General features: G+C 43.3%; 1 protein-coding gene across 11 annotated transcripts in view; it reads right to left on the bottom strand.

Moving 5' to 3' along the window:
* The window catches only part of myrf (myelin regulatory factor), a 232,156-nt gene that overhangs the window by 67,733 nt on the left and 137,444 nt on the right, over window positions 1-26,979 (bottom strand). For 7 of the 11 annotated variants that reach the window (XM_059652005.1, XM_059652001.1, XM_048545342.2 and 4 more), the window contains 3 exons: window positions 22,581-22,642; window positions 2,477-2,747; window positions 1,483-1,583 (listed from right to left, as the gene is read on the bottom strand). In XM_059652005.1, the coding sequence (XP_059507988.1) occupies window positions 1,483-1,583; window positions 2,477-2,747; window positions 22,581-22,642 (434 nt within the window). Of the gene's footprint in view, window positions 1-1,482; window positions 1,584-2,476; window positions 2,748-22,105; window positions 22,365-22,580; window positions 22,643-26,979 lie in introns of those variants that run through there. The other 4 variants (XM_048545343.2, XM_059652007.1, XM_059652008.1 and 1 more) reach the window with 2 other exon arrangements.

Genomic DNA, 26,979 nt, shown 5'->3' with positions numbered 1-26,979 from the left:
ATTTTGAGTAGAACCTCCCAGGAAGGCTATGAGAGATACCCTCAGAGAAGGTCCTTAGCCAAAGCGGGTTTGTAATGAGAACTGTTCTCAGAAATCTGCTACTGTTCTTTTGAAGATATCCAGGCAATCTACCATTGCTACTACTGAAGAACTGTGAGTAACTAGAAACCATTCCTTGCTCTTCCAATGTTTGCTGGACCTATTGAGTCCCCTGGTACAAGCAACCCTCAATTCTTCAACTATAGAAACCATCACAGCTGCTGAATTGTGCCTTCTTTTTTTTAAACTCCTTCACCTCATAAAGTGAAATCTTTAAACTTGTAACAGGCTTGCAATGACACAATTGATATTACTTTCATTTTTACCAGTATTTTTTAGTTGGCTACATTTAATCTTTGAATCCTAGTTTTGGATAATAATGGTATCAGTTTTTAAAAGAGTGGCTTTCAGCAATAGCTACATAATAAACTAAAATTTGAATTTGTTTCAGGCTAAAGCTTTCTGGTTATTTATAAATTGACCTACTTGGGAAAACTAAAAAGTGGCTAAATAAGCTATACAAATTTTCAGTTCATGAACCACTCTTACAGCTAGCCTGGTTTGGTCATGATGGCAAACCAAGGTTCTGGTGCCAGTACATATCCTGATACAGCTTAATAACCTCATTATCTATCAGATGGTTTCTCTGTTGGAATTTAGGTTTCAGGGCAACTGTTCCAAATATTCCAAATACTTAAGAACCTTCTTCACAAAACCATTCTTTTAACTTTCTGTCCTTGCAATTATAACATCTTTTAGTCTTCAAGGACAAGATATCTGCACCTCTTGTAAGGATTGTATCATCTCTTATAGGGAAGTCCCCATGAAACTTCAAAATTTGTAAAACCTTTTTCAGAGGAAACAGAGGACATACAATCAACAGTACGAAAGGACAACCAAGGGAGTATCACCTTGAGTCTAAAAAAGGGGGAGACACTTGCACAAGGGACTCCTTAGGGGAGGAAATGGCTGACGATAATTCTAAACAATCTTACTGAAGCTTGGTTTTAAGTTGTATTTGCTGGAAAAGAAGCAGGGAGTAACAAATTGGCATTAAGTCCACATGTGGGCTAACTGGATTATGTGTCACTTAGGTGAATGTGGCCATGTGGAGTTGTATAGAGTTGGGGCATTGTGAAGACCTGTCTCAAAAAGAGTTGGAGTCAGAACAAAAGTTTGTATGAGATACTGGCATGAACCACTACATCTACCTAGAGACACCTATTTCCCATTGGCTTGCATAGTTTGGGAGACAATCAGGTACCTTATGTAAAAGTATCAATATAGAGGCCCCACCTGTGAACATTTAGTTCAACAAGTTGACTCACTGAACACAAGTGGGACTAAGACCTGGAAAGAACACAGGGAGACAGCTGGAGGCTGAGAAATGAGTGGATTTGACTGAGGAATGGGTTTCATAATGAAAAAAGATGAGGTACTTACCTGGCTCCTGTTTTATCATTCCATTCAATATCTGAGTGTTTAAAGTGTTTGGAGGAGAGTCTGAATGTTTCCGCTTCTTGGCTGGATGCACAGGAATACCACTGTGGAGGCAAGATATCATTAAGGTCAGATTGCTGAAGGATGTGACTAACAGAGTGAGATATGAGTTGAAGGTGACATCAAAAGCCAAATTTCATTCATGCAGTCTCATCAGAAAATTCTTCCTTACCAGGCTTAGAGTTTGTGATTATCAGATACTTCACAACATTAAATTCAAAATCAACACAAATTTACTAGAACATTTGGTGGCCACCAAATTAGCTCAGCAAACCTACTCACGAAATATCCATCAGTTGTTTAACTATTGAGTTCTTGATGCACTTGATGGGAAGAAATGCATTCAGAAATCAATAAATTAATAAAGCTTGGCAATTATGAAGACCATTGCATGTTGAATGGCTGAAGAAAAAGAATACTTCTTATATGAGAGCGGTTAGTCTCAGCAATTCACTGACTTTATAACACACGCACACGCACACACGCAGACACATGCACACACACAAGCACACATGCATGCAAACACATAAACACACACACATGCACACATATATACACACAAATACATGCACGCACACACATATACATACACACACATACATACACACGCACACACATATACATACACACATTCATACACACGCACGCACACACATATTCATACACACACATTCATACACACGCACACACACAGGCACATGCACACACATATACATACACGCATACACATGCATACACACAGGCATACATACACACGCACACACACATATACATACACACACATATACATACATGCACACACATGCATACATACAGACATACATACACATGCATGCACATATACATACACACACACGCAGAGACATATACATACACACACATTCATACACATGCACGCAGGCACATATACATAGACAAACATGTAAGTGCATCTTACTCTGATCCATGATGCTGCAGAAGTTGGTGAAGCATTTGTGACTGCTGGGCTTGATGGAGTTCATTTGGAGATATTCCTGATACTGGATATTGGGGCATCATTGGCTCAGCCTTCATATATATCTCTCGTGGGACATTTGGATAGTGTGCATTGGGTGGCTGATGAGAATGCGGTGGCTGCAGATGTGCTTGAGCAGGATGTTCCAGACGAGAAGGGGGTGTCATATGACATAAATGTTCAGGTGTCATAGTACGCAGGAGATGAGACTCTGCTGAGAAAAATAAGCAGGTTTTACTGCTTTAACAGTTAGTATGCTTAAGCAACTTCCTTTTGCACTAAGTGTCCCTTTATTGTTGATTAACCTGTAAGAATTTTAAGAGTTACACTTGCCAAAAACTGACAGAATCTGCACTGCTGTTACTCTGGGTGATTCTAAATGAGTAATAAATTTGTGAACATCAGAGCAAGTTAACTGAATCTTGGACAGTTACGAAAGCTTATCTCTGCAAACAAATAGTACAGATCTTGGGTATTACCGAAAAAGATTTTGTGGAAGATTTCTGTTGTGCACTCTCAGGACTTTCACAAAGAATGTTCAATAATATACGTAGCTTTCAGCAGTCAAGTGCCTCATGCTGCATGCCTGACTGACAACTGACAACATCTATCATGGCAACAAGATATTCTGCCTGTCACATAAGTGATAACGTGGTTTGTGAATTTCAATGCTGGCATGATGCTAGGTATGGGGACAGAATGCCCCACAAGTCTATGTATTGTATCAAACAGCATCCCCCTTTGGCTAATCATGTCTAATCATGCTTGCAAAGCTTCAAGTACAATGCCCAATATTGGAGGAGATTGGATAATGTTTACTAAATAATCCTGAGTATGGTAAGAATTGTGCTGACAATTAACTTAAGATTTTCAGTTGGGTTTGTGGTATAGCCCACTTGTGCATACTGGAAGCTGCACATATTAATATACAGGGCCCTGATCTTTGCAAAGGATATATTTCAAATGATCAAAATAGGTGACAACTATTTTCTGGTTCAGTCTGCAGGCCAGTGTCTTGACCAATGAGAGTCAATCTACCTGGTTTAAATATAAACAAAACTTGACAGTTAAATGTCAGTCATCATCTAATTGGTACATTCTCCTTGGCAATGTCTACAAATCACAATCCACTTCAAAACCAATGAGCACAGTATAGATCACATTCAGAATAAACATGTTTTTCCCTTTCTTGTCTGTTGTCCTAAGTAAGTGCAAGTCAAAAAGCTTTGACAGAATTCGTCTTTGTCCAGTAATGTTCATGTGACTGATAAATCCACACTATTTAGGATAGGTAATGCTGACTATTTACTTTAGATAATATGCATTGTTTTACCAGGTCATTGCCTGGATAAGCTTTCAATAAGTTTCCATCAAGTCCTGCTGTAATCAAACCCCTCCCCAACGCCACTGCCTTCAAAGCTTTCAGCCACAAATCATGGAAGCATGGGCTGAGACCATAGGCCAAATGTTAGGAGCTTCATCTTGCAAACTGTTCAAGAGCATAGTGCCATACCTCATATTTCAGGAGGGTAGCTGGGAAGTCTTTGCATTTTGCATACTGCAGTACAGTAACTCCCTTTGAAGACTGAATTCAAGGTTAAATTTAAAACAAAAACCCTTGATCATGGCACGAAAATGTGGAGAAGTTGCAGTGACTTACAAAAACATTGAAAGGAGGCTTGCACCGCTATAAGGTGGATACTATTATGATAGAAGTTGCATGATATTAAAGCAAAAGTGATTCCTGACAAAATATGTGCAAATATGCAAGGTTTTTAAACTGTACGTAATTTGCAGGTTGTGTGGTTGTGTTTGGGAGAGGGAGAGAGAGAGAGAGAGAGAGAAAAAGAGAGAGAGAGAGAGAGAGAGAGCGAGATACGTTTCATCTAGTGGCCAGAGCCTGTAACTGCAGTGTGACAGTTGACAAAGTAAAGTCGAATGGAAAATATTGATATTGTGATTTACAATAGATCATGATGATAAACATGAATCACAGACCACACTTACAAAATATAATGACCATCAACAGAAATTTCATGTCCTGTGTAAGTGATTTGAGCATTATCCAAACTCAAAACTAGGCTGCTTAATACTGACATCAGATGGGCAAATCTTTTCTTTCTCACATCTTTTCCATGCAATGTCACCTAAAGAAAACTGTACCATAATTTTTTAATTTGTTTCCCAAAATAAATATATTGAAGGCCCCTCTCTCACCCTAACTGGACTCTGGTCTTACAAAATGATGTTACAATAGCCTAGTTGTGTAACTTTCAGAGGAGATGCTAAATTAAAGCCCCTTCTGCCTGCTCAGTTGGTTGTAGGTTTCATGATGCTATGTTGAAGAGTGGCAGAGCTAGTCCTAGTGTCCTGGCCAATATTCACCCACCAATCAGTGTCACAAAAACAGACTAACTGGTCATTTTCATGTTGTTGTTTTGAAAGTTTGCTTTGCACAAATTGGCTGTCACCTTTTCTACAATACACTTGCATCTGCATTTCAAAAATAACTTACTGGCTATAAAGAGCTTTGAGATATCCTCAGGCTATAAACAATGCCTTATACATGCAAGTGTTTCTATTTTTTAATACAGGTAAGAAGGACCCAGGTTTAACCTAGACTCGATACCAAACTGAGCTGAGCTGCAGCTGGGTTTCATTCGCCCAGGAAAAATTAAGAGGCAGAATGCTCACAGGAAATTCCGGCTCAGGCACTGAATACATCTGAGGGAACGGAAAACTCCCTTTACTTGATCTGCCCCAATGCAGAGCTAGCAACTGATTGCAGAGTAAAAGGGGATGGCTGGAAGACAGGACTAAGTTGACTGCGATGCCTGCAGGATTTAAGTTGCCAATATCCATCATCAAACTGCTTGCAAGAGAACTGACTCTTCAGTTAGGGAACCAAAGGGTGAGGATGTAGTGTCTTTAGGAAGAAAGGAAAAAAATTACATTTTTAAAATCTTAGACGGCAATAAAATAAAATATATTTTTGTATCTCATCCAAAATAGGGAGGAATGCAAACAGTATCAGAAAGCTGGAGTGTGGAAATTGCTATGAAGTTTGCAGTGTCCCAGATTTTATGATGTTTGTTCTGGCTTTCTGCCAACCTAATGCAGGGAGTTTTTCCTTGACATTACAAGGTGTACTGTTTCTTATCATTCTGAATAACTCTCTCACTTTTAAAAACACAGTTTCTTAAACAAACAGTTGTTATAAATTGCCTCTCTAATCTGGATAACCCTCTTAAAAGCCATGCCTGCAAAAAAAAATTCAGCGAATAATTTCACAATTTCAATGTTGTGCTCCTGCCTTGGGCCCTTTCACAATTCACAACTCACTCTCAACTTGATGTCGGACATGATGAGCAAGCTGCTGACCATGGATCTTCTAATTCCCACCTCACCTGCTTCCCTTACACCAACCTTCCCCTCTGAACGCGCTGCTTACAGACACTTAAGAACTGCTGCCTGCTCAGGAAGGAGCGCAAAGAGGAACAGCACAGGATTGGAGGCTTTGACACCTGATCAGACACTCAGAACCACAAGCTCAGGCACTGGAACTGAACACAACTTGAAGTCAAATATAGAATTGGCATTGGCAGACATCAAATGTCTATTACTACAGTTAAGAAATTAAATATCACAGCTCCATCCCTTTCCCCAAGTGCCTTTGAATGTAATAGGACTGGATGGTGCAGGAGTGAGAACTGATCCTTACATCTGCAATCTAGGTTCAAATCCAGTCCATGCAACTGAAATTAAAGCTACCTCTACATTCCACCTCTAGTACTATCTGAAATGTCTTTGAGATAGCCTCAAAGACAGAGAGACAGAGCTCAAAGCTGAATCAAACCTCAAACAAACTGACATTAAATGTCAACTGGAAAAGAGAAGCCAGGAGGTGATTACTGTTGATTGTGAGTTAATCTCTGGTGCATTAAAACTAATCCAAATGGTTGGGGTGGTAATGACAAAGTTTTAACTGACGCAGGCCTCAGTGTAATTGATGGGCAATGTAGCTGGAGTTTTACTAGTCACCTAAACATATGCGGAAATGGCCATCAGAGTGCAAATCTTTGCAAAACCAGCAAACATTTCCTTACATTGACAGCTCTTACCTGGGGAGTCCAGTATGTATCAGCTAATGGCACTCCATTCACAGGTACCCATATCTATCAGTACAGCTGTAACCTTTATAGGGTACACTACAATGAACTGCCATTTCCAAAATCAGAATTTGAACTCGTCCTGATCCATGGAAAAAATGAAGCATTCGGTGCTCAGGAGTATAGGAAGTAGGAACAGCAGGCCATTCAGCGCACCAGGCCTTGTCCTGCCATTCACTAAGATCACAGTTGATCTTATATATCAATGCTATTTGCACATATCTGCCCCATGTCCCTTGGCATCTTTAATATATAGAAAATCATGATTTGATGCATTCACTTGAATTTTGGAGCTCAATGCTCCAGCTAATGTCCTCTCTTAATTTTGGATAGCTGTATGTCCACCAGCAAGAAGGAATCTCTCCTCTGTGTTATTTGTAGGTGTCATCTGATTCTGCAAGCGATTAGTACTCCCTACTGTTGTTTAAAGTTACCGTATTACAGGGAGGTGTGGGCAGAGGCTGAAGGAGTTTTTGCTGATATTTCAGATTCTTCACAAACCAATTGCTTCCAGACAGGACACATCAGACCTTCCCCTTGGAGTGCTGCATAATTTGGAGAATGAACTGAGGGCATACATAGAACGACAAACTTCTGGAAGAGGGAGTACAAGGAGGCGGAGAATTGCTGTCAAGAAGGAGGCTATATCCAGGCAGGATTTTTTAAAAATTCATTCACGGGATGAGGACATCGCTGGCTAGGCCAGCATTTACTGCCTATCCTAGAGTAAACCATATTGCTGTGGGTCTGGAGTCACATATAGACCTAACCAGGTAAGGATGGCAATTTCCTCCTCTAAAGGTCATTAGTGAACCAGAAGGGTTTTCCCAGCAATCAACAATGAATTTGTGATCATAATTAGACTCTTTAATTCCAGATATTTATTGAATTTAAACTCCAACATTTTCCATGGTGGGATTCAAACCCAGGTGCCCAGAACATTAGCTGCATCTCTGGATTAATAGCCCAATGATAATACCATCCGGCCATTGCCTCTACTTTAGAACCATTCTCTTATTTCTACCTTAGCAAGGAGCATGAAACATTACGGCCTCTTGTGCTGTGTTTGAAGGTGGGAAGGGAATTTAATTAGGCAAGATGGTGGTGTTCCTGAGGTTCGCTGTATTTCTGCCAGGATGGCCCTTGGTCAGAATTGCCACCCAGCTGCCCCTTAAGCCTTTAAGTGGACAATTAATGATTAATGTGGTGAGCCTCATCCCGCAATCACTGACATTAATGCAATGCCAGGCAGACCTGATAACATGCTGTTAGCACAAGTAAAACTGTCCTGGTCTCCTAAGAGGCTGGTCCTTCTTTCTAGGGTAATGGACGTACACAATATCATGAAAGGGGAGGACTCTTTGAGAAGAATGCTCCCTTCCTGGGTTACCAGCATCCCTACGCAACCTCTTCGAGAAGTCCTCCCTGCCATTACTTCCCCATGTCCTGGATTTCTCCACAATTGTCGGCTCCAACAGATGCTAATCCTCGCAACAGGCAAGACCAGCCCAGGGCCACTGCCTTTCTAAAGACAGGCTGGACTCTGATTGGAGAGCAGCTGACACTGGGTGGGATTTCTGTCATCAGGGACCTTGATCTTGGGAAAGGTCAGAAGTTGACCACCTATGTAACACTTAATAATGGCAGGAGGTCAGGAGGAGGTAGCATATCTCTCTTATTGGCTCTCTGGTCTGCAGTCGCAACTCTGATGTCTCCATAATATCCAATCCATCATGTGAGACATTCATGCTTCAGTAAGACTTCCACATTGAGGTTTGCCATTCGATGTGAAGATGACCTTAGTGATGACTTTCAGGTCCCTCCCACTGAAGTTACGTTCCCTCTAATTTCTCCTGTCACTCCATGGACCTCTGGTGTCTGTGTACGGCAGTGGCTTCTGAAATAGGAGGTCAACATGTCGCACAGTGAGCAAACAGAGATAACAAGGTGTAGAGCTGGTTGAACACAGCAGGCCAAGCAGCATCAGAGGAGCAGGAATGCTGACGTTTCGGGCCTAGACCCTTCTTCATTTTCTGAAGAAGGGCCTAGGCCCAAAACACCATCCTTCCTGCTTCTCTGATGCTGCTTGGCTTGCTGTGTTCATCCAGCTCTACACCTGGTCATTTCAGATTCTCCAGCATCTCCAATTCCTACTATCTGTGCACAGTGAGCAGTGTGCACACACCCTCAGAGTGACTCCACAACTTAGGTAGAATATGAATCCTCTAACACCATCCTTGAGTCAAAGGATGACTGAAAAATTGTTGCCTGTGCACCAGAAACATTTGTTCTCATTTCCATTGGAAGTTTGGAAGGTTCTCATCCAGTCTTGGTGCCTTGTCAACTTTAAGTGTAGTCAGCCTATCCAATAGCCTCACCCCTTATCAGTTTAAACCCCTCTAGAAACAGCATGTCCTTCTCTGCTACCATGGTCTGGGTAGTACATTCTTCCCCGGTAAACGCAGATGCAAAATACATAGTTAATACTTCATGCTTTCCCTCTGCTTCTCTGTCGAAAACCATTTATTTTTGTGTCCTACCAGCCTGAAACTCTCATTTTTCCACCTGTTTGAAATTTATATATCTATAGAGTACTTTAGCATTCCCTTTTACATTAGCTGTCAATTTCTTTTCATTCTTTCCCTTTATTTCTTTTATCTGTTTTCTCACCACTCCCCTGAACTTTCTTCATTCAGCTTGGTCCTCAAAAACAATTTCTACCTGATATCTGTCATAAGAATATTTTTTCTTCTTTATCACAACCATCTCTTTTGTCATCAACAGATTCTGGATTTGTTTGCCCCATGTTTCCCTTTCAAGGGAATGTGCCTGGAACATGTCCAAATCATTTCTTCTTTGAAGGTAGCTATTACTTCTCCTGCCAAACTGTAACTCTACAATTCTACTTTATTCAACCAGATCTAACCTCACTCTGGTGAAGTCAGCTATTCCCCAACTGACTTTCTTAACCTGGATCGGCTATTATCATTTTCCTTCATTAGCCTAAATCTTCTGATATAGTGATCACTGGATGTGAGTTTGCTCGCTGAGCTGGAAGGTTCGTTTTCATACATTTCGTCACTATTCTAGGTAACATCATCAGTGAGCCTCCGACAAAGCGCTGGTGTTATGTCCCGCTTTCTATTTATCTGTTTAGGTTTCCTTGGGTTGGTGATGTCATTTCCTGTTCTTTTTCTCAGAGGATGGTAGATTGGCTCCAAATCAATGTGCTTGTTGATGGAGTTCCGTTTGGAATGCCATGCTTCTAGGAATTCTCGTGCGTGTCTCTGTTTGGCTTGTCCTAGGATGGATGTGTTGTCCCAATCAAAGTAGGATTTGATTGGGACAACGCATCCATCCTAGGACAAGCCAAACAGAGACATGCACGAGAATTCCTAGAAGCATGGCATTCCAACAGGAACTCCATCAACAAACACATTGATTTGGAGCCAATCTACCATCCTCTGAGAAAAAGAACAGGAAATGACATCACCAACCCAAGGAAACCTAACCAGATAAATAGAAAGCGGGACATAACACCAGCGCTTCGTTGGAGGCTCACTGATGATGTTACCTAGAATGGTGACAAAACGTCTCAAAACTAACCTTCCAGCTCAGCGAGCAAACTCACATCCAGAACCTCAAGCTGAGCTACAAGTCTTCTCAAAACTCGATAGTGATCACTGTCCCTCAAACACTCTTCCATTGACACTTAATGTAATTGGACCATCTCATTCCCAAGAACCAGGTCTAATCATGTTTTCTTTCTCAGAGATAGTAAGAACTGTTGATGCTGGAGTCTGAGTTAACACAGTGTGGAGCTGGATGAACACAGCAGGCCAGGCAGACTGTGAGGAGCAGGAAAGCTGATGTTTTGAATCTGGACCCTTCTTCAGAAATGTTTTCTTTCTCATTGAATTGACATCATTCTGCTACAGAAAATCCTCCTGAACACATTTTAGAAACTCTTGCCCCATGTGTCCTCCACACTATTACTATCATTCCACATTCAGATAATTAAATTCCTTTGCTTTAACTACTATACCATTTTTTTCAATTATCTGTAAATTCCCTGCAAATTTGATCCTTTACATCCTTTTCAGTGGCTGATGTCTATTAACTGCATCAAGCAATGAAATTGCACCATCAATTTCTGACACCTCCCTCCCTTTCCTGCACCCATCCATCTCCATCAATCCAGTCATCACCGACATCCATTTCAAAACCACTGACTCCCACAATTACCTCAACTACACCTCCACTGACCCAATCTCCTGAAAAAATTCTATCCCATACTCACAGTTTCTCCACCTCCACTGCATCTGCTCCCAGATTAAGGCATTCTACTCCATGCCAGATATCCTCCTACTTCAGAGACTGTGGTTCCCCCTCCTCTATTATTAAGGATGCCCTCAACCGCATCTCCCCCATTTCCCATGCTTCTGCCCCCAGAGTCTCTCTCCCCAACAGCAATAAGGATAGAGTCCCCTTAGTCCTCATATACCACCCTACCAACCTCCAAATCCCCTGGCATTTCTGCTACTAATAATCGACCCCATAACCAAAAAGATATTTCCCTCCCCAACCCTGTCCGCTTTCTGCAGGGACCATTCACTCCGCGATACCCTCATCAGTTCCACACTCTCCCTACCATAGCCGCCCCACTCCCACCCAACACCTCCACCACACCCAGTACCTTTTCCTGAAACTACACGAGGCGCAACACCTCCCTTCTCACCTTCACACAAGGCCCCAAACAATCCTTCCAATTCCAGCAGAGATTCACCTGCGCTTCATCTAACCTCTAGGTAGACCTTCAGGGAGACCAAATGTAGACTTGGGGACCAGTTTGCACTCTGCACCCACCGATCAATCTGGCCCTCCCATTGCCATCCACTGTGAACAACCCCTCCCACTCTGTTGATGCAATGTCCATCCTTGGTGTCCTCCACTGTCAGACCAAGGCCAAACATAAACTGGAGGAACAACACCTCATATTTTGCCTTGGTAGCTTACAGCCCAATGACCTGGATATTGACCTGACTAGCTTCAAAGTCTCTTCTCCCCCACCCTGTCCATCTTCCAAATCACCTAGCCACTATACCCTTCCCACTGAACATCCACAATAACTCCCTCCCTACATCCACTGTCTCCATCTCACCTACCCTCCCCCCCCCAACCCACCCCACGCTCTCCATTTATTTCTGGGCTTCCGCCCCCCCCCCCCACACCCCAGTTACAACGAAGGGTTTTGGCCTCAAACAGTGACTTTCATCCTCCTCGGATGCTGTCTGGCCTGCTGTGCTTTCCCAGCCCACATTTATTGACTATAGCTTCCAGCATCTGCAATTCTTAGTGTTTCTTAACTGCACCTTTTACTCCCTTAGCTCCAGTAAATAATTCTGTCCTTGTCCCCTTTTCCACATCTTTTTTCTGTAGCACTGCAACAATCTCCTTAATCAATAAATCACCCTCCCTTTTTGCTTTTCCCTAGTTTCCTAGTATCCATGACGATTTAACAACCAGTTCTCACCTTCCTGAAGCCAGGTCTCTTTTATAGTCCCACCTCCATATTCCACTTGGCAACCTGCCAGCAACTCGCAATCTAATTTATCATTTTTTGTGCGTTCACACATTTGCAGAGTAACCCTGACTTTTACTTCATCACTTTCTCCCACAATCTAAACCCACCAATTAACTTACATTTCTCTACTGTAGAGCAATCTCTCTCTCAGTGTTTGTGCATCTTAGGATTCCCCTCTGATATTATCTACTTGTTCCCACAGCCTACCAAGTTACTTTAAATCCTCCCCAATAGCACACTGGCAAAATTCTGCTGCAAGGCACTTAATTCCAGTCCTGTTCTGGTATAAACCGTCCAGCATGAAGGGGTCCCACCTCCCCACAGTCATTTGCAATGTCGCAACTCCGCTATCCTACACCAACTTTCCAGGCATCTGCTTCATCCTTCTATTCCTAAAATTCGTTTGAGGCACTGGGAACAATCTGAGTTGCTACTTCTGTGGTCCCTGTTTTTTTAAATTTTCTACCCAGCCAACTTCATTCTGACTGTAACTGTTTTTCTACTTATGTTGTTGGTTCTGACCTGGAGTATGACTGCTGGCTGTTCACCCAGCTGTACGGTGATATCCTTAACTCTGACTCACTTTCCTGGATTCAATTCTGGGACAGAAGTCAAGTCTCTCTTTCTCTTCCCCAAGTGCATTGCCTATCAGTGAGTGTTTTCAGAGATAACAAGGTTGTAGAACTGGATGAACACAGCAGGCCAAGCAGCTTCAGAGGAGCAGGAAAGCTGACGTTTCCGGCCTAGACTCTTCTTCAGAAGTGGGGGAGGGGAAGGGTGTTCTGAAATAAATAGGGAGAGAGGGGGAGTCGGATAGAAGATGGATAGAGGACATAATAGGTGGAGAGGGGACAGACAGGTCAAAAAGGCAGGGATGGAGCCAGTAAAGATGAGTGTAGGTGGGGAGATAGGGAAGGGATAGGTCAGTCCAGGGAGGACAGATTGGTCAAGGGGGTGGGATGAGGTTAGTAGGTAGGAGATGAGGGTGGGGCTTGAGGTAGGAGGAAGGGATAGGTGGGAGGAAGGACAGGTTAGGGAGGCGGGGACGAGCTAGGCTGGTTTTGGGATGCTTCGCAGGTATCTGAAAGGAGAAAGAAATGAGAACGATTGTGAGGAAAGGAAGTGGGAAAGTAAGGGCTACAGGATTTCACGACTTGCGGCTTGTAAATCAGAGGGACTGTGAGATGGAGGGGAGGCGGGCTGTACAATTACATGAGGACACTGTCATCTTTGATGTTTTCAGCACCTCTCTTGACCATGATCAGTCACCACCATCGCCTGCACTGTAAGAAGGATGAGGTTGTCACCTTCTAATTACTCCGGCTGCCTCTAACTGTGCACAAATTGTTCAGCAGGTCGGACAGAGAGGTAACTGTGGTTTTGAGTGTAATGCAGTCTGTTTGCCTGAAATGGCTGCCCTGGTTGAATAGCTAGCAGTGTATATAAGTTGTGAGCTGTGAATGTGAACCTTACAGGTGTATTAAATGCAATGCAGCATGTGAACTCAGAACATAGAACATAGAACATAATGTATGAATATAAGTTTGTTATTAATTTGTTATTATTACTTGAAGTAAGCTTTCTACTTTAGTACTGAGTGGGTGTTCAGATAAGTGGGGTATGGATGCTAGGGCAGTTGCTTGCTCCTCCTGCAGAATGTGGCAGTTGGGAGACGTGGCACACGTCTCCGCTGGCTACATCTGCGGGAAGTGCACCCAACTACAGCTCCTTGAAAAACGTGTTAGGGAAATGGAGCTGGAGTTGGATGAACTACAGATCATTCGGGAGGCAGAGGGGGTAATTGAGAGGAGTTACCGGGAGTTGGTCACTCCTAAGGCTCAGGACAAGGATAGATCGGTTACAGTTAGGGGGAGGAAAGGGGAAAGACAGACAGTGCAGAGATCCCCTGAGGGCATTCCCCTCAGCAATAAGTATACCGTTTTGGATACTGCTGGGGGGGATGACCTACCAGAGGAAAGCCATAGTAGTCAGTTCTCTGGCACTGACCCTGACACTGTGGCAAAGAAGGGAAGGGGGCAGAATAGAAAAGTACTCGTGGTAGGGGACTCGATAGTTAGGGGAATCGACAGAAGATTTTGTGGTCAGGATCGGGATTCCCGGAAGGTATGTTGCCTCCCTGGTGCCAGGGTCTGGGACGTCTCCGATCGGGTGTATAAGGTTCTAAAAGGGGAGGGCGAACAGCCAGAAATCGTGTTACATATTGGCACAAATGATATAGCCAGAAATAGGATTGAGGATATAAAAAGTGATTTCAGGGAGTTAGGATGGAAGCTGCAGAGCAGGACAAACAGAGTAGTGTTCTCTGGTTTACTACCAGTGCCACGAGATAGCGAGGCGAGGAACAGAGAGCGGGCGCAGCTGAACACGTGGCTACGCAGCTGGTGTAGGAGGGAGGGCTTCAGATATGTAGACAATTGGGATGCTTTCTGGGGAAGGTGGGACCTGTACAAGAAGGACGGGTTGCGTTTGAACTGGAAGGGGACCAATGTCCTGGGTGGAAGGTTTGCTCGAGTAGTTCGAGAGGGTTTAAACTAGTATGGCAGGGGGGTGGGTACCTGAGCTGTATACCAGAGGTGAGAGTTGATGCAGGTGAGGCAGTAGCAAGAGGTAGACCAGCTAGTGGGAAGGAACCAAGGGATCGGTTAAAGTGTGTTTGCTTTAATGCAAGGAGTATCAGGAATAAAAGTGATGAACTTAGAGGATGGATCAGTACCTGCTGCTATGATGTTGTGGCCATAACAGAGACATGGGTTTCTCATGGGCAGGAATGGTTGCTGGATGTTCCAGGGTTTAGAACATTTAAAAAGAATAGGGAGGGGGGAAAAAGAGGAGGGGGTGTAGCACTGCTAATCAGAGAGGGTATCACAGCTACAGAAGCTTCCATTGTCGATGAAGATCTGCCTACTGAGTCAGTGTGGGTGGAAATTAGGAACAGCAAGGGAGTAGTCACCTCGTTAGGGGTTTACTACAGGCCCCCCAATAGCAGCAGGGAGATTGAAGAAAGCATAGGTCGACAGACTTTGGAAAAGTGTGCACGCAGCAGGGTTGTTGTAATGGGTGACTTTAACTTTCCTAATATTGATTGGAACCTCCTTCAAGCAGAAGATTTGAATGGAGCTGTTTTTGTAAGGTGTGTTCAGGAGGGTTTCCTAATGCAGTACGTTGACAGGCTGACGAGGGGAGAGGCCATTCTAGACTTGGTGCTCGGAAACAAGCCGGGGCAGGTATCAGATCTTGTGGTGGGAGAGCATTTTGGTGATAGTGACCATAACTGCCTCACATTCTACATAGCTATGGAGAAGGAGAGGATTAGGCAAAATGAGAGGATATTTAATTGGGGAAGAGGAAACTATGACACGATTAGACATGAGTTAGGAAGCATGGACTGGGAGCAATTGTTCCATGGTAAGGGAACTATAGACATGTGGAGACTGTTTAAGGAACAGTTGTTGCGAGAGATGAGCAAATATGTCCCTCTGAGACAGGCAAGAAGGGGTAAGATAAAGGAATCTTGGATGACGAGAGCGGTGGAGCTTCTTGTGAAAAGGAAGAAGGTAGCTTACATAAGGTGGAGGAAGCTAGGGTCAAGTTCAGCTAGAAAGGATTACACGCAGGCAAGGAAGGAGCTCAAAAGGTCTGAGGAGAGCCAGGAGGGGGCACAAGAAAGGCTTGGCAGAAGGAATCAGGGAAAACACAAAGGCATTTACACTTATGTGAGGAATAAGAGAATGGTCAAAGAAAGAGTAGGGCCGATCAGGGATAGCATAGGGAACTTGTGTGTGGAGTCTGAGGAGGTAGGGGAAGCCCTAAATGGGTTTTTTGCTTCTGTCTTTACAAAAGAAATGAACTTTGTAGTGAATGAAACCTTTGAAGAACAGGTGTGCATGCTGGAATGGATAGAGATAGAGGAAGTTGATGTGCTGAAAATTTTGTCAAACATTACGATTGACAAGACGCCAGGCCTGGACCAGATTTGTCCTCGGCTGCTTTGCGAAGCAAGAAATGCAATTGCTTTGCCACTTGCGGAGATCTTTGCATCCTCGCTCTCCACTGGAGTCGTACCTGAGGACTGGAGAGAGGCAAATGTAATTCCTCTCTTCAAGAAAGGAAATAGGGAAATCCCTGGCAATTACAGACCAGTAAGTCTCACGTCTGTAGTCTGCAAGGTGTTAGAAAGGATTCTGAGGGATAGGATTTATGACCATCTGGAAGAGCATGGCTTGATCCAATACAGTCAACATGGCTTTGTGAGGGGTAGATCATGCCTCACAAACCTTATCGAGTTTTTTGAGGATGTGACTAGGAAAGTTGATGAGGGTCGAGCTGTGGATGTGGTGTATATGGACTTCAGTAAGGCATTTGATAAGGTTCCCCATGGTCGGCTCATTCAGAAGGTCAGGAGGAATGGGATACAGGGGAACTTAGCTGCTTGGATACAGAATTGGCTGGCCAACAGAAGACAGCGAGTGGTAGTAGAAGGAAAATATTCTGCCTGGAAGTCAGTGGTGAGTGGGGTTCCACAGGGCTCTGTCCTTGGGCCTCTACTGTTTGTAATTTTTATTAATGACTTGGATGAGGGGATTGAAGGATGGGTCAGCAAGTTTGCAGACGACACAAAGGTCGGAGGTGTCATTGACAGTATAGATGGCTGTTGTAGGCTGCAGCGGGACATTGACAGGATGCAGAGATGGGCTGAGAGGTGGCAGATGGAGTTCAACCTGGATAAATGCGAGGTGATGCATTTTGGAAGGTCGAATTTGAAAGCTGAGTACAGGATTAAGGATAGGATTCTTGGCAGTGTGGAGGAACAGAGGGATCTTGGTGTGCAGATACATAGATCCCTTAAAATGGCCACCCAAGTGGACAGGGTTGTTAAGAAAGCATATGGTGTTTTGGCTTTCATTAACAGGGGGATTGAGTTTAAGAGTCGTGAGATCTTGTTGCAGCTCTATAAAACTTTGGTTAGACCGCACTTGGAATACTGCGTCCAGTTCTGGTCGCCCTATTATAGGAAAGATGTGGATGCGTTGGAGAGGGTTCAGAGGAGGTTTACCAGGATGCTGCCTGGACTGGAGGGCTTATCTTATGAAGAGAGGTTGACTGAGCTCGTTCTCTTTTCATTGGAGAAAAGGAGGAGGAGAGGGGACCTAATTGAGGTATACAAGATAATGAGAGGCATAGATAGAGTTGATAGCCAGAGACTATTTCCCAGGGCAGAAATGGCTAGCACGAGGGGTCATAGTTTTAAGCTGGTTGGTGGAAAGTATAGAGGGGATGTCAGAGGCGGGTTCTTTACACAGAGAGTTGTGAGAGCATGGAATGCATTGCCAGCAGCAGTTGTGGAAGCAAGGTCATTGGGGTCATTTAAGAGACTGCTGGACATGCATATGGTCACAGAAATTTGAGGGTGCATACATGAGGATCAATGGTCGGCACAACATTGTGGGCTGAAGGGCCTGTTCTGTGCTGTACTGTTCTATGTTCTATGTTCTATGTTCTAGAACAATACAGTGCAGAACAGGCCCTTCGGCCCTTGATGTTGCGCCGACCCTGTGAACTAATCTAAGCCCCTCCCCCTACACTATCCCATCATCATCCATATGCTTATCCAAGGACTGTTTAAATGCCCCTAATGTGGCTGAGTTAACTACATTGGCAGGCAGGGCATTCCACGCCCTTACCACTCTCTGAGTAAAGAACCTGCCTCTGACATCTGTCTTAAATCTATCACCCTTCAATTTGTAGCTATGTCCCCTCGTACAAGTTGAAGTCATCATCCTCGGAAAAAGACTCTCACTGTCCATCCTATCTAATCCTCTGATCATCTTGTATGTCTCTATTAAATCCCCTCTTAGCATTCTTCTCTCGAATGAGAACAGACCCAAGTCCCTCAGCCTTTCTTCATGGGGCCTGTGCTCCAGACCAGGCAACATCCTGGTAAATCTCCTCAGCACCTTTTCCAATGCTTCCACATTCATCCTGTAATGGGGCGACCAAAACTGCACGCAATATTCCAAATGAGGCCACACTAGCGTTTTGTACAGTTGCAGCATGACAGCGCAGCTGCAGAACTCAATCCCACTACCAATAAAACCTAACTCACCGTAAGCCTTTTTAACAGCACTATCAACCTGGGTGGCAGCTTTCAGGGATCTATGTACATGGACACCAAGATCCCTCTGCACACCCACACTACTAAGAATCTTTCCTTTGACCCAGTATTCTGCCTTCCTACTATTCTTCCCAAAGTGAATTGCCTCACATTTATCCGTATTAAACTCCATCTGCCACATTTCAGCCCAATTCTGCAGTTTATCCAAGTCTCCCTGCAACCTGCAACATTCTTCCACACTGTCCACCACTCCACCGACTTTAGTGTCATCTGCAAACTTACTAACCCATCCACCTATGCCTGCGTCCAAGTCATTTATAAAAATGGCAAACAGAAGTGGTCCCAGAACAGATCCTTGAGGCACACCACTAGTGACCTGACTCCAGGCTGAATATTTTCCATCAACCACCACTCGTTGCCTTCTTACAGAAAGCCACTTTCTGATCCAAACTGCTAAATCTCCCTCAATCCCTTGCCTCTGTATTTTCTCCAATAGCATACCATGTGGAACCTTATCAAAGGCTTTACTGAAGTCCATTACTGAATGTCAGAGATAGACAGGAGATACACTGTTTAAGTGGTTATATAATTTCCAATGTATATGCAAAACATATACCTGAATGTCTGATCAGGGTAAAGGGTTTATAGGCCTTCCCTGCCCACCATTGCATGTTCCCATATATTCCTATGTCAGTATGAGTCTAGACAGTTGAGCTGGTTGGTAGATAGTTTTGGGGAAGTAGTGAGTTGGGCAGTGTCTGAAGTTGGTGGTACAGTTGGTGAGACATGGAATTTGAATATTCCGCCACTGACCTTGCCATTCAGTGAGGTTGTTGAATCTTGTGGTACCCTATCAGGTCATTCCCTTCATTGACCTCCACCTTCATCCACTTCTGCTTGGAACATGTTTCAGGAGGGTCTCTTGGTCCCTGTGAGTATGGGACATTTCTCTTCTTTAACCACCTTTTTCACCAAGGTCTCCAATGCAGCATCTTCAAACATCAGAGCCCTTTCTCTTCCCTGTTGCGTCATTCTTTTGTTTCTTCCAGCTCATGTTCAGTTCCCAATGCTGCTCTCCTTTTAGAGATACAGCCTAGCTTTTAACAGTACAGCTTATATTAACCTGGTGCTAGTCATCTGCATGACTGACTACTGCTCAGTTGGCCAGCCACTCAACAGAATCGTTATTCTTGGCTGGCTGCTGAGATTCTGAAGAACAGAAGACAGCAATAAAGATGAACAGGATATCTGTCGACAAGCATAGTCACTCAGGTATCATAGTTCCCGCACCTTGTTCAAATCAAACGATTTGCCTCCAATACTTTACAGTAACTTCAGTCCAGGCTCCATTGTGTTTCTACTGCACTAAAGGCCTGCAAGTCTACCAAAGGTGAACATTGTGCTGATTACCCTTCCTGAGGACCATCCTTAATTCCCATAGACTGCAGAATGGGTTCTCTCCTCTGGGTTATAGTTAGTGCCCTTCCTTGAAACTGCAATCACTCCTGGGCTGCTACCCACCCATACAATTAAAACTGCCACCTCATAACAACAACAGCTTACATCTTTTTTCTTATGCATTGCATGGGCTGCACAGAGGGGCAAGTTGCATGGATATTCAAATGCCTGGAACAAAATCTGTCTGATATTCCTTCCACTTGAATGAGTGGCACTCAGGTCAGTTCTGCAAATGGCTCGTGATCCTCACCACAAGGATTTCCTCGCTGCGTTCTGTCCAACCCATCTCGCTCAGTATCTTCATACTCAGATACAACTGCCAATGACAGCGTCAGCATGACACAGTTGGAACATTCTCAGGCAATATTATTAGAAATGTGCTTCAGGAAGGTCTTACAGCCAAACTTGATCACTTTCAAGATAATAAAATGTGAGGCTGGATGAACACAGCAGGCCCAGCAGCATCTCAGGAGCACAAAGGCTGACGTTTCGGGCCTAGACCCTACATCAGAGAGCTTTTGTGCCCCTGAGATGCTGCTGGGCCTGCTGTGTTCATCCAGCCTCACATTTTAGTATCTTGGATTCTCCGGCATCTGCAGTTCCCATTATCACTCGATCATACTTTCAGGCCTGTTTGAAACATTGTGAGTGTTTCTTTTGTTGATTCAAAGTTTCTATATCCACTGCTCCAACAGTCCATTCCCTTATCAGGAAGTTATTCACACAAAGAATAATTGATATCAGTCCTCAATTTGCCTTGTAAGAAGTTGAAACATGGCCACTTACCAACTGTTCCATTTGAAATAATGTGCTGAACCTCCTTTGTCTCCACTCATTACTAGCTTGGGTAAGAGGTAGTTCTTGCAAATTTGAAAAGCTCTATTTCTCCAGTCTGGCCCCATACTGCAAATCCATCGCTCGAAAGATCAGCCTTATAGCTGCTCTCTAAATCATCTCAGAGACCTGACTGACTTCCAGGTGTTTCTGGGCAAGATTGAAAGCAGTACTCAAGATGCTTGTGATTAAAGTACCGTACAATTTCAGTACAACTCCCTTTGAATTATTCTCCATTGATTTGTTTACAAAGTTCAACATTCTGTTTGCTTTTCAGGTGTCACTGTAGAGCAGCAACCAATGTGTCAGAAGATTCAGGCTGCAAGCTCTAGTGAAAGACTTCAATATGTTAAGTATCTGTCTTGTAGTAATGACAGGCTGCTGTTTGGGAAAAGCACCTCCCTGTAAGTGAACTGTTAAACTGTTGCCCTGTCTACCTGTTCCTATGGTTCAGGCAGATATTGCCTATGGAAGAATATGAAGTTTTGCCTGTGTCCATCAACAACGCCATCAAAAACAGATTATTCACCTTTTAATTCTTCCGTTGCTGCCATATGTTCATGCATATGACAAAAGTATTTAATTGCAATAATGCTTGCAACAATTCTGACAGGCACAGTAACACACAACGTCAATGCAAATCTTTATTTTACTGTATCAGCGCTCATAACCAACCACTTGAAAACTTAAAAATCCATTAGAGAACGTGTACTCCCTGATCAAATTCTAATCTCATCGGTCATACACCATTGTCTGTCAGGACGTAAAAGATAAAATGTGTTCCACTTTCATTGCAACATTTTGGCTATGTGCAAGTGATCTCCCTACTGCCAGCTCACTACTCCTTTGGAGGTGTCTTGGTTGTTTCAGACTGCTGCACTTTGCTGCTGCCTATTATCGGTGCTAGGAATTGGAAAATAGCTCCTTGTAACCATTTGACATAGAATGCAATAATGGTCTTAAAGATGACTCACATTCCCCAAGGAATAAACATTCAGCCTCTCCCACTTCCCCTCCAATCTCCAACGGTAAAAAATAATTGCATTCCCTCCAATTACAAAAGGAAGGCCTTAGCTTACACAGGCATTAATTATAAACCATCTGCTTGAATTTAAAATCCCATACAACAGGACTAGAACAATTCTGTTCCATTTTTTTTGCATTCCACTTTAATCTTCATCTGTCACTTCTCCCACTCTGTCCTCAATCCTTCTCCTTTTCTTCTCAACCTGTGCTTTCTTTTTTCTTGCTTTCTCCCTCGCACTTTCATTCACCTTCCAGTCTCCCACTTTCCCTATTTTCGTTATCATTCCTCCTGTATCATTCACAAGGCACTTCCCATGACCGCACTTAAACTCCTAACACAGAATTACAAAAACAGGTGAATAACTTACCAATAACTTCAGAATTGCAGGACCACTGACGAAAGGAACATTTGATAAGCACAGCAATGCAACTCAAACAACACAAGAAGCACAGGGAAAGCTCATTGAAACAGTACGAAGGTACTCGTGACAAGCAGAAATTCTTATCATCCAGACTCTCTTCCCTTCAACTATTTTAGCTTTACCCCTTCAGTCCCCAGCATTTCATTTCAAAGAGTGCCCACTGCCCAGTAATTCTCTTCCCTACAGGTTTACAGTGTCACGACTGCAGTTTTACTCATTTGCTAGGATTGTTTACTCACTAATTTTAGCACGGCAAGCCTTTCAGTGTAGTGAAGCTCTAAACAAAAGCTGAGAGCTTTGATAATATTTATAAATGGCTGCTTTTACTGATAATTCAGGCATGTGGTCACACCTTTATTCAGACAGAGGTTTGGTAGAGCCTAGAGCAAACCAATCCCAAATAGGAAGACATGGGGCTTACCATTCACCTGTTGAGGGGAGTACGGCTCAGATCCAGAATCAGGAGGGGATTCAGGTAAAGTGCTGAGAAGACAAGAGCATTGCATAACATTCAATTATATGATAAAAATAATTGAAAGGTAGGCTATAACATTTAGTTTAAATTATATTCGAACAAATATAACATAAATATTTAACCATTTCCTAACCTGTTGGCAGGTTGGAATTGCACTCCTGTAACTAGCTTTAGAAATGAATCAAAAAAACCAAAGATCACTTATAAAAGGAAATACGCTGTTATGTTTTCTTTTCATCATTCCTCATTTTTAAAATTTAAAATCAAAACAGTGTATGTTCCTTCATGCATCAGAATGTTCTTCCATGTAGCCATATCAATCCTCTAGATAAGCAGGCAAGGACTGGACAAAGCTGTCTGTTTGGAACAATACTCTCACAAGATCCTTAAGAAAAAGAACATCATTATGCACAGCTCAAGCAACTGACTGGCCCGTCCAGTGGACTGGCAGGTTTTGGGGTGATGATCTTTCATGTTTGAATTCTGGATGGTGGCTGGTTTGACACTGTCACTGACAGATCTACCAACGCAAGTTACTCTATCAGTTTCCCTGAAAACCTGCAGAAGCAGAGGAAAAATTAGCCAGGGAAATCAATTTGTAAAAAGGGCCAGGGTAGGAATGGAGGGATGAGACAAACTGCTCATATTTACCATGTTAAAATTAAATGTGTTTCATTGGGTTCTCAAGTCTTTCAATAAATTCAACATTGAGATATTGAAAAGGAACCTCTTACACAGCTCTCAGCAAGTGCCTCTACCTTCTCATCATTATTAAAAACCAAAATAAAAGCATTTATACTTCATAAAGCTACAAAATACAAGATTGGGAGAGAAAATGAGTTGTCAGTATAGGTGAACTTTTGCCGAACTGCCCAGAAGGGACTTGCATCAGACCCAAAGAAGTAAATATGTGGAAGTAAACATTACTGCAGATGCTGGAATCTGTACTGAAAACAAAAAATGCTGGAAATCACAGTGGGTCAGGCAGCATCTGTGGAGAGAAAGCAAGCTGTTTTGAGTCTAGATGACTCTCCATTTAATCAAATACCACATATCTTTGAGTAATGCCCAGCTTGAAGAGGTTTTAGATAACAAGGTGTAGAGCTGGATGAACACAGCAGGCCAAGCAACATCAGAGGAGCAGGAAGGCTGATGTTTTGGGCCCGAAACGTCAGCTTTCCTGCTCCTCTGATGCTGCTTGGCCTGTTGTATTCATCCAGCTCTACACCTTGTTATCTCAGATTCTCTGGCATCTGCAGTTTCTACTATCTTTGTTGAGGTTTTACTTGTCCCTTTATCAGGAAGTCTGATTGTCTATCAGCAGCCTGTCTCCTCCAGAAGTCCACCTCCCCTACTAGTGCAAAAATGCTGCCCCCTCCACACTTCATGTCAGCTCTGATGAAGGATCATCTAGACTTGAAACATTAGCTTGCTGTCTCTCCATAGATGCTGCCTGACCCGCTGTGATTTCTAGCATTCTTTGTTTTCACAAATAAACATGGAGTTGGGCAGAGAAAAATATGAGAAATGGCCAGATCAAACCTTAAAAGTTGATTCAAGCAAAGGAGATAAATGCCAGAAACATGTGGGAATAAGTTAAACAGATTTATCACAAAATGCTAATTTCTATCTACATGACCAATTCCCTCCAATGTGCCCATGTATTTTGGTGCATGAGAAGAGATACACTTATCAGGGTAGCCCCCAAAGCAACAACCACCCCGTGACAGCTACTGATGAACATAAAGGACCCCATAAACACAACCAATAAACCTAACATAATATACTAAATACCATGCAAGGATGATGAGAAACATTACACAGGCCAAACTGGAAGAAAACTGTTAATAAGGATACACGAACACCAACTAGCCCCCAAGAGACACGACTAATTTTCACTGGTCTCAATACACACAGACAAAGAAGGACACAAATTTGACTGGGAAAACATATCCATAATTGCACAAGCCAAACTGAGATATACCAGGGAATTCTCGGAAGCTTGGCATTCCAACCGGAACTCGGTCAACAAACACATTGAACTGTGCCTGATATACTAATCACTGAAAAAAACAGAACCGCAAGGGATGCCAACCACCCCAGCAAACAGGGGCCTATAAATAACAAGTGGAATGGAACGCCAATGCTTCACCAGAGGCGCACTGACAATGTTACCTCACAGAGTGATGAAATGTCTGTAATCAAACACACCGGTCAAAACATACAAGCAAGTCTACAACCTCATCCACAAATCTTCTCAAAAACTTTAAGCTTATCTCCGTTATGCAAACAGAAAGTCTAGAATTGTCTTTGGAGTTTCGCTGAATCTGGTACATTATCTCAGCATCTTTGTACAATACAAACCCCTGCTGAGAATTTCCTCATGCCTTCTGTCATTTGCCTGCTGTTTATATGTCTCACTAACTATAATGGCCAATTGGAGATCCTGCTAGGAAGCTGCTGATGTCTATATGGAGTTATTAATTCTTTACAAAAAGTTAACATTAGCTCTTTAGAACTACACAGACCAGTTTTGACTTTTGGCAGACTTTTTTGGAATGCACGTGGAGCAATCAGGCTACCATCCAATAGAGTCTGATGTGAACCAAATCTCATTGGAGAGGTGTCCACATGTCTCTGTAATGATGACCAACTCAGTGAATTGGCCAGGAAGATCCCCAGTTGTCCTGGTACTGATTAGAGATTGCTTTATCCTCTCAAAAGTGAGCAGTCATTCACTATGCTGCATTATTTGTTACGAGTTCAAGATGAAATCAGCAGTGAAGGTCTTCTTCAAATATGCATGAGCACACAAACAGATTGTCTTCCTGCTGATGTCGAAGGAGATGCAGCGCAAGACCTGGATGGGGTTTGAAGAAAATGGAAAGGACAGGAGCAGCGGTCACAATAAAATGCTGCGTGAGGTTTGAGATGTTTATACAAAAGCAACAGCGATAACTGTGTTTTGTTATATTAATTTTGCTGCACTGAATTTTTCAATTTCATTTTTCCTCCCTCTCACACCCCAAACATGACCCTCTTTGCTCTCCCTAACTGCACCAGACACAGGTGAACACAGACAAACACACATATTAGACAGACACAAACACACTGCTGGTATCATCGCTGGACTATTAAGCCAGAGACCCAGATAATGTTCTGGGTACCCGGGTTCTAATACTGCCATGGCACATGGTGGAATCTGAATTCAATAAATATCTGGAATTAAGAATCGGATGATGACCGTGAATCCATTGTCGATTGTTGGAAACCCACCCAGTTCACTAATGCACTTTATGGAAGGAAACTGCCATCCTTACCTGGTGTGGATTACAAGTGACCCCAGACCCACAGCAATGTGGTTAACACTTAATTGCCCTGTAGGCAATTAGAGATGGGCAATAATTGCTGCTTATCCAGTGATCCCCTCATCCCACGAATAAGCAAAGAATAACACACACACACACACACACACACACACACAGTACAAACATTGACAGAAACGCACATAAACACCAGACACATTCAGGCACTCAAACACACACGCAGAACAAACGCATTCAGATGCATGCCCCATTCATACCCCATGCACCCAGACATACACACACACACACAGACCCGCACGATAACTGAAATGCTCTGTTGGCTCTTCTCAAACAGGATCCACTCTCTTACACACGACCAACCCACAGCTTGTTGCCTTTCCCTCTCAGTACGCCTGCAATCTACATGGGATTCCTTGCAGTAATCATGCACTAATTCACTCCAAGCACTGTCAGGGGGCTAGCCTTCACTTCAGGAGCAATTTGATGACAGTGGTTGGGGATGTCTGTGATATAAGAAGATGATGCAGCCTTTCCAGCTGCTTCCTGGCATCTCGAAGGAACATGATCGACTGATTGGTAAAGCCTTGGTAAAGAGGCTTTTAATCACCGTAATCAATTACAGGCCTGACTTGCAAGGATAAGTGTGGTCTCCAGGAACTAGTTCCAATGTAGAGAACCATTCAATGTTCTCATCCACTAAAACGCACTCACTGCAATGCTAACCCCTCAGAAACAGGCCTCTGGGTATTCAACAACTAACTGCTGGGATAAACCTCATAGTGGACTGAATGGTGCAGACTGCAGTGAATTTCACCGCTAGAGGGAATGCATTGCCAAATGTGAACAGGGCGTGCAGCTCTTTCTGAAAGCAGTTTCTCAGTCTCCTGATGAACAGCAGCATCCCCATTCTGTCTCTTCATGAACAGATATCTAACTAGCCCAGCTGCAGATGTTCATTGTCCCCTCATTTACTGTTGTTGCTCTTTCTCCAGGTAGAATGGAGGGACCGAGTCAAATTC

This window comes from Stegostoma tigrinum, chromosome 17 (genome assembly GCF_030684315.1).
Source record: "Stegostoma tigrinum isolate sSteTig4 chromosome 17, sSteTig4.hap1, whole genome shotgun sequence".
Taxonomy (NCBI): Eukaryota; Metazoa; Chordata; class Chondrichthyes; order Orectolobiformes; family Stegostomatidae; genus Stegostoma; species Stegostoma tigrinum.
This window is presented reverse-complemented; position numbering and strand designations above follow the sequence as displayed.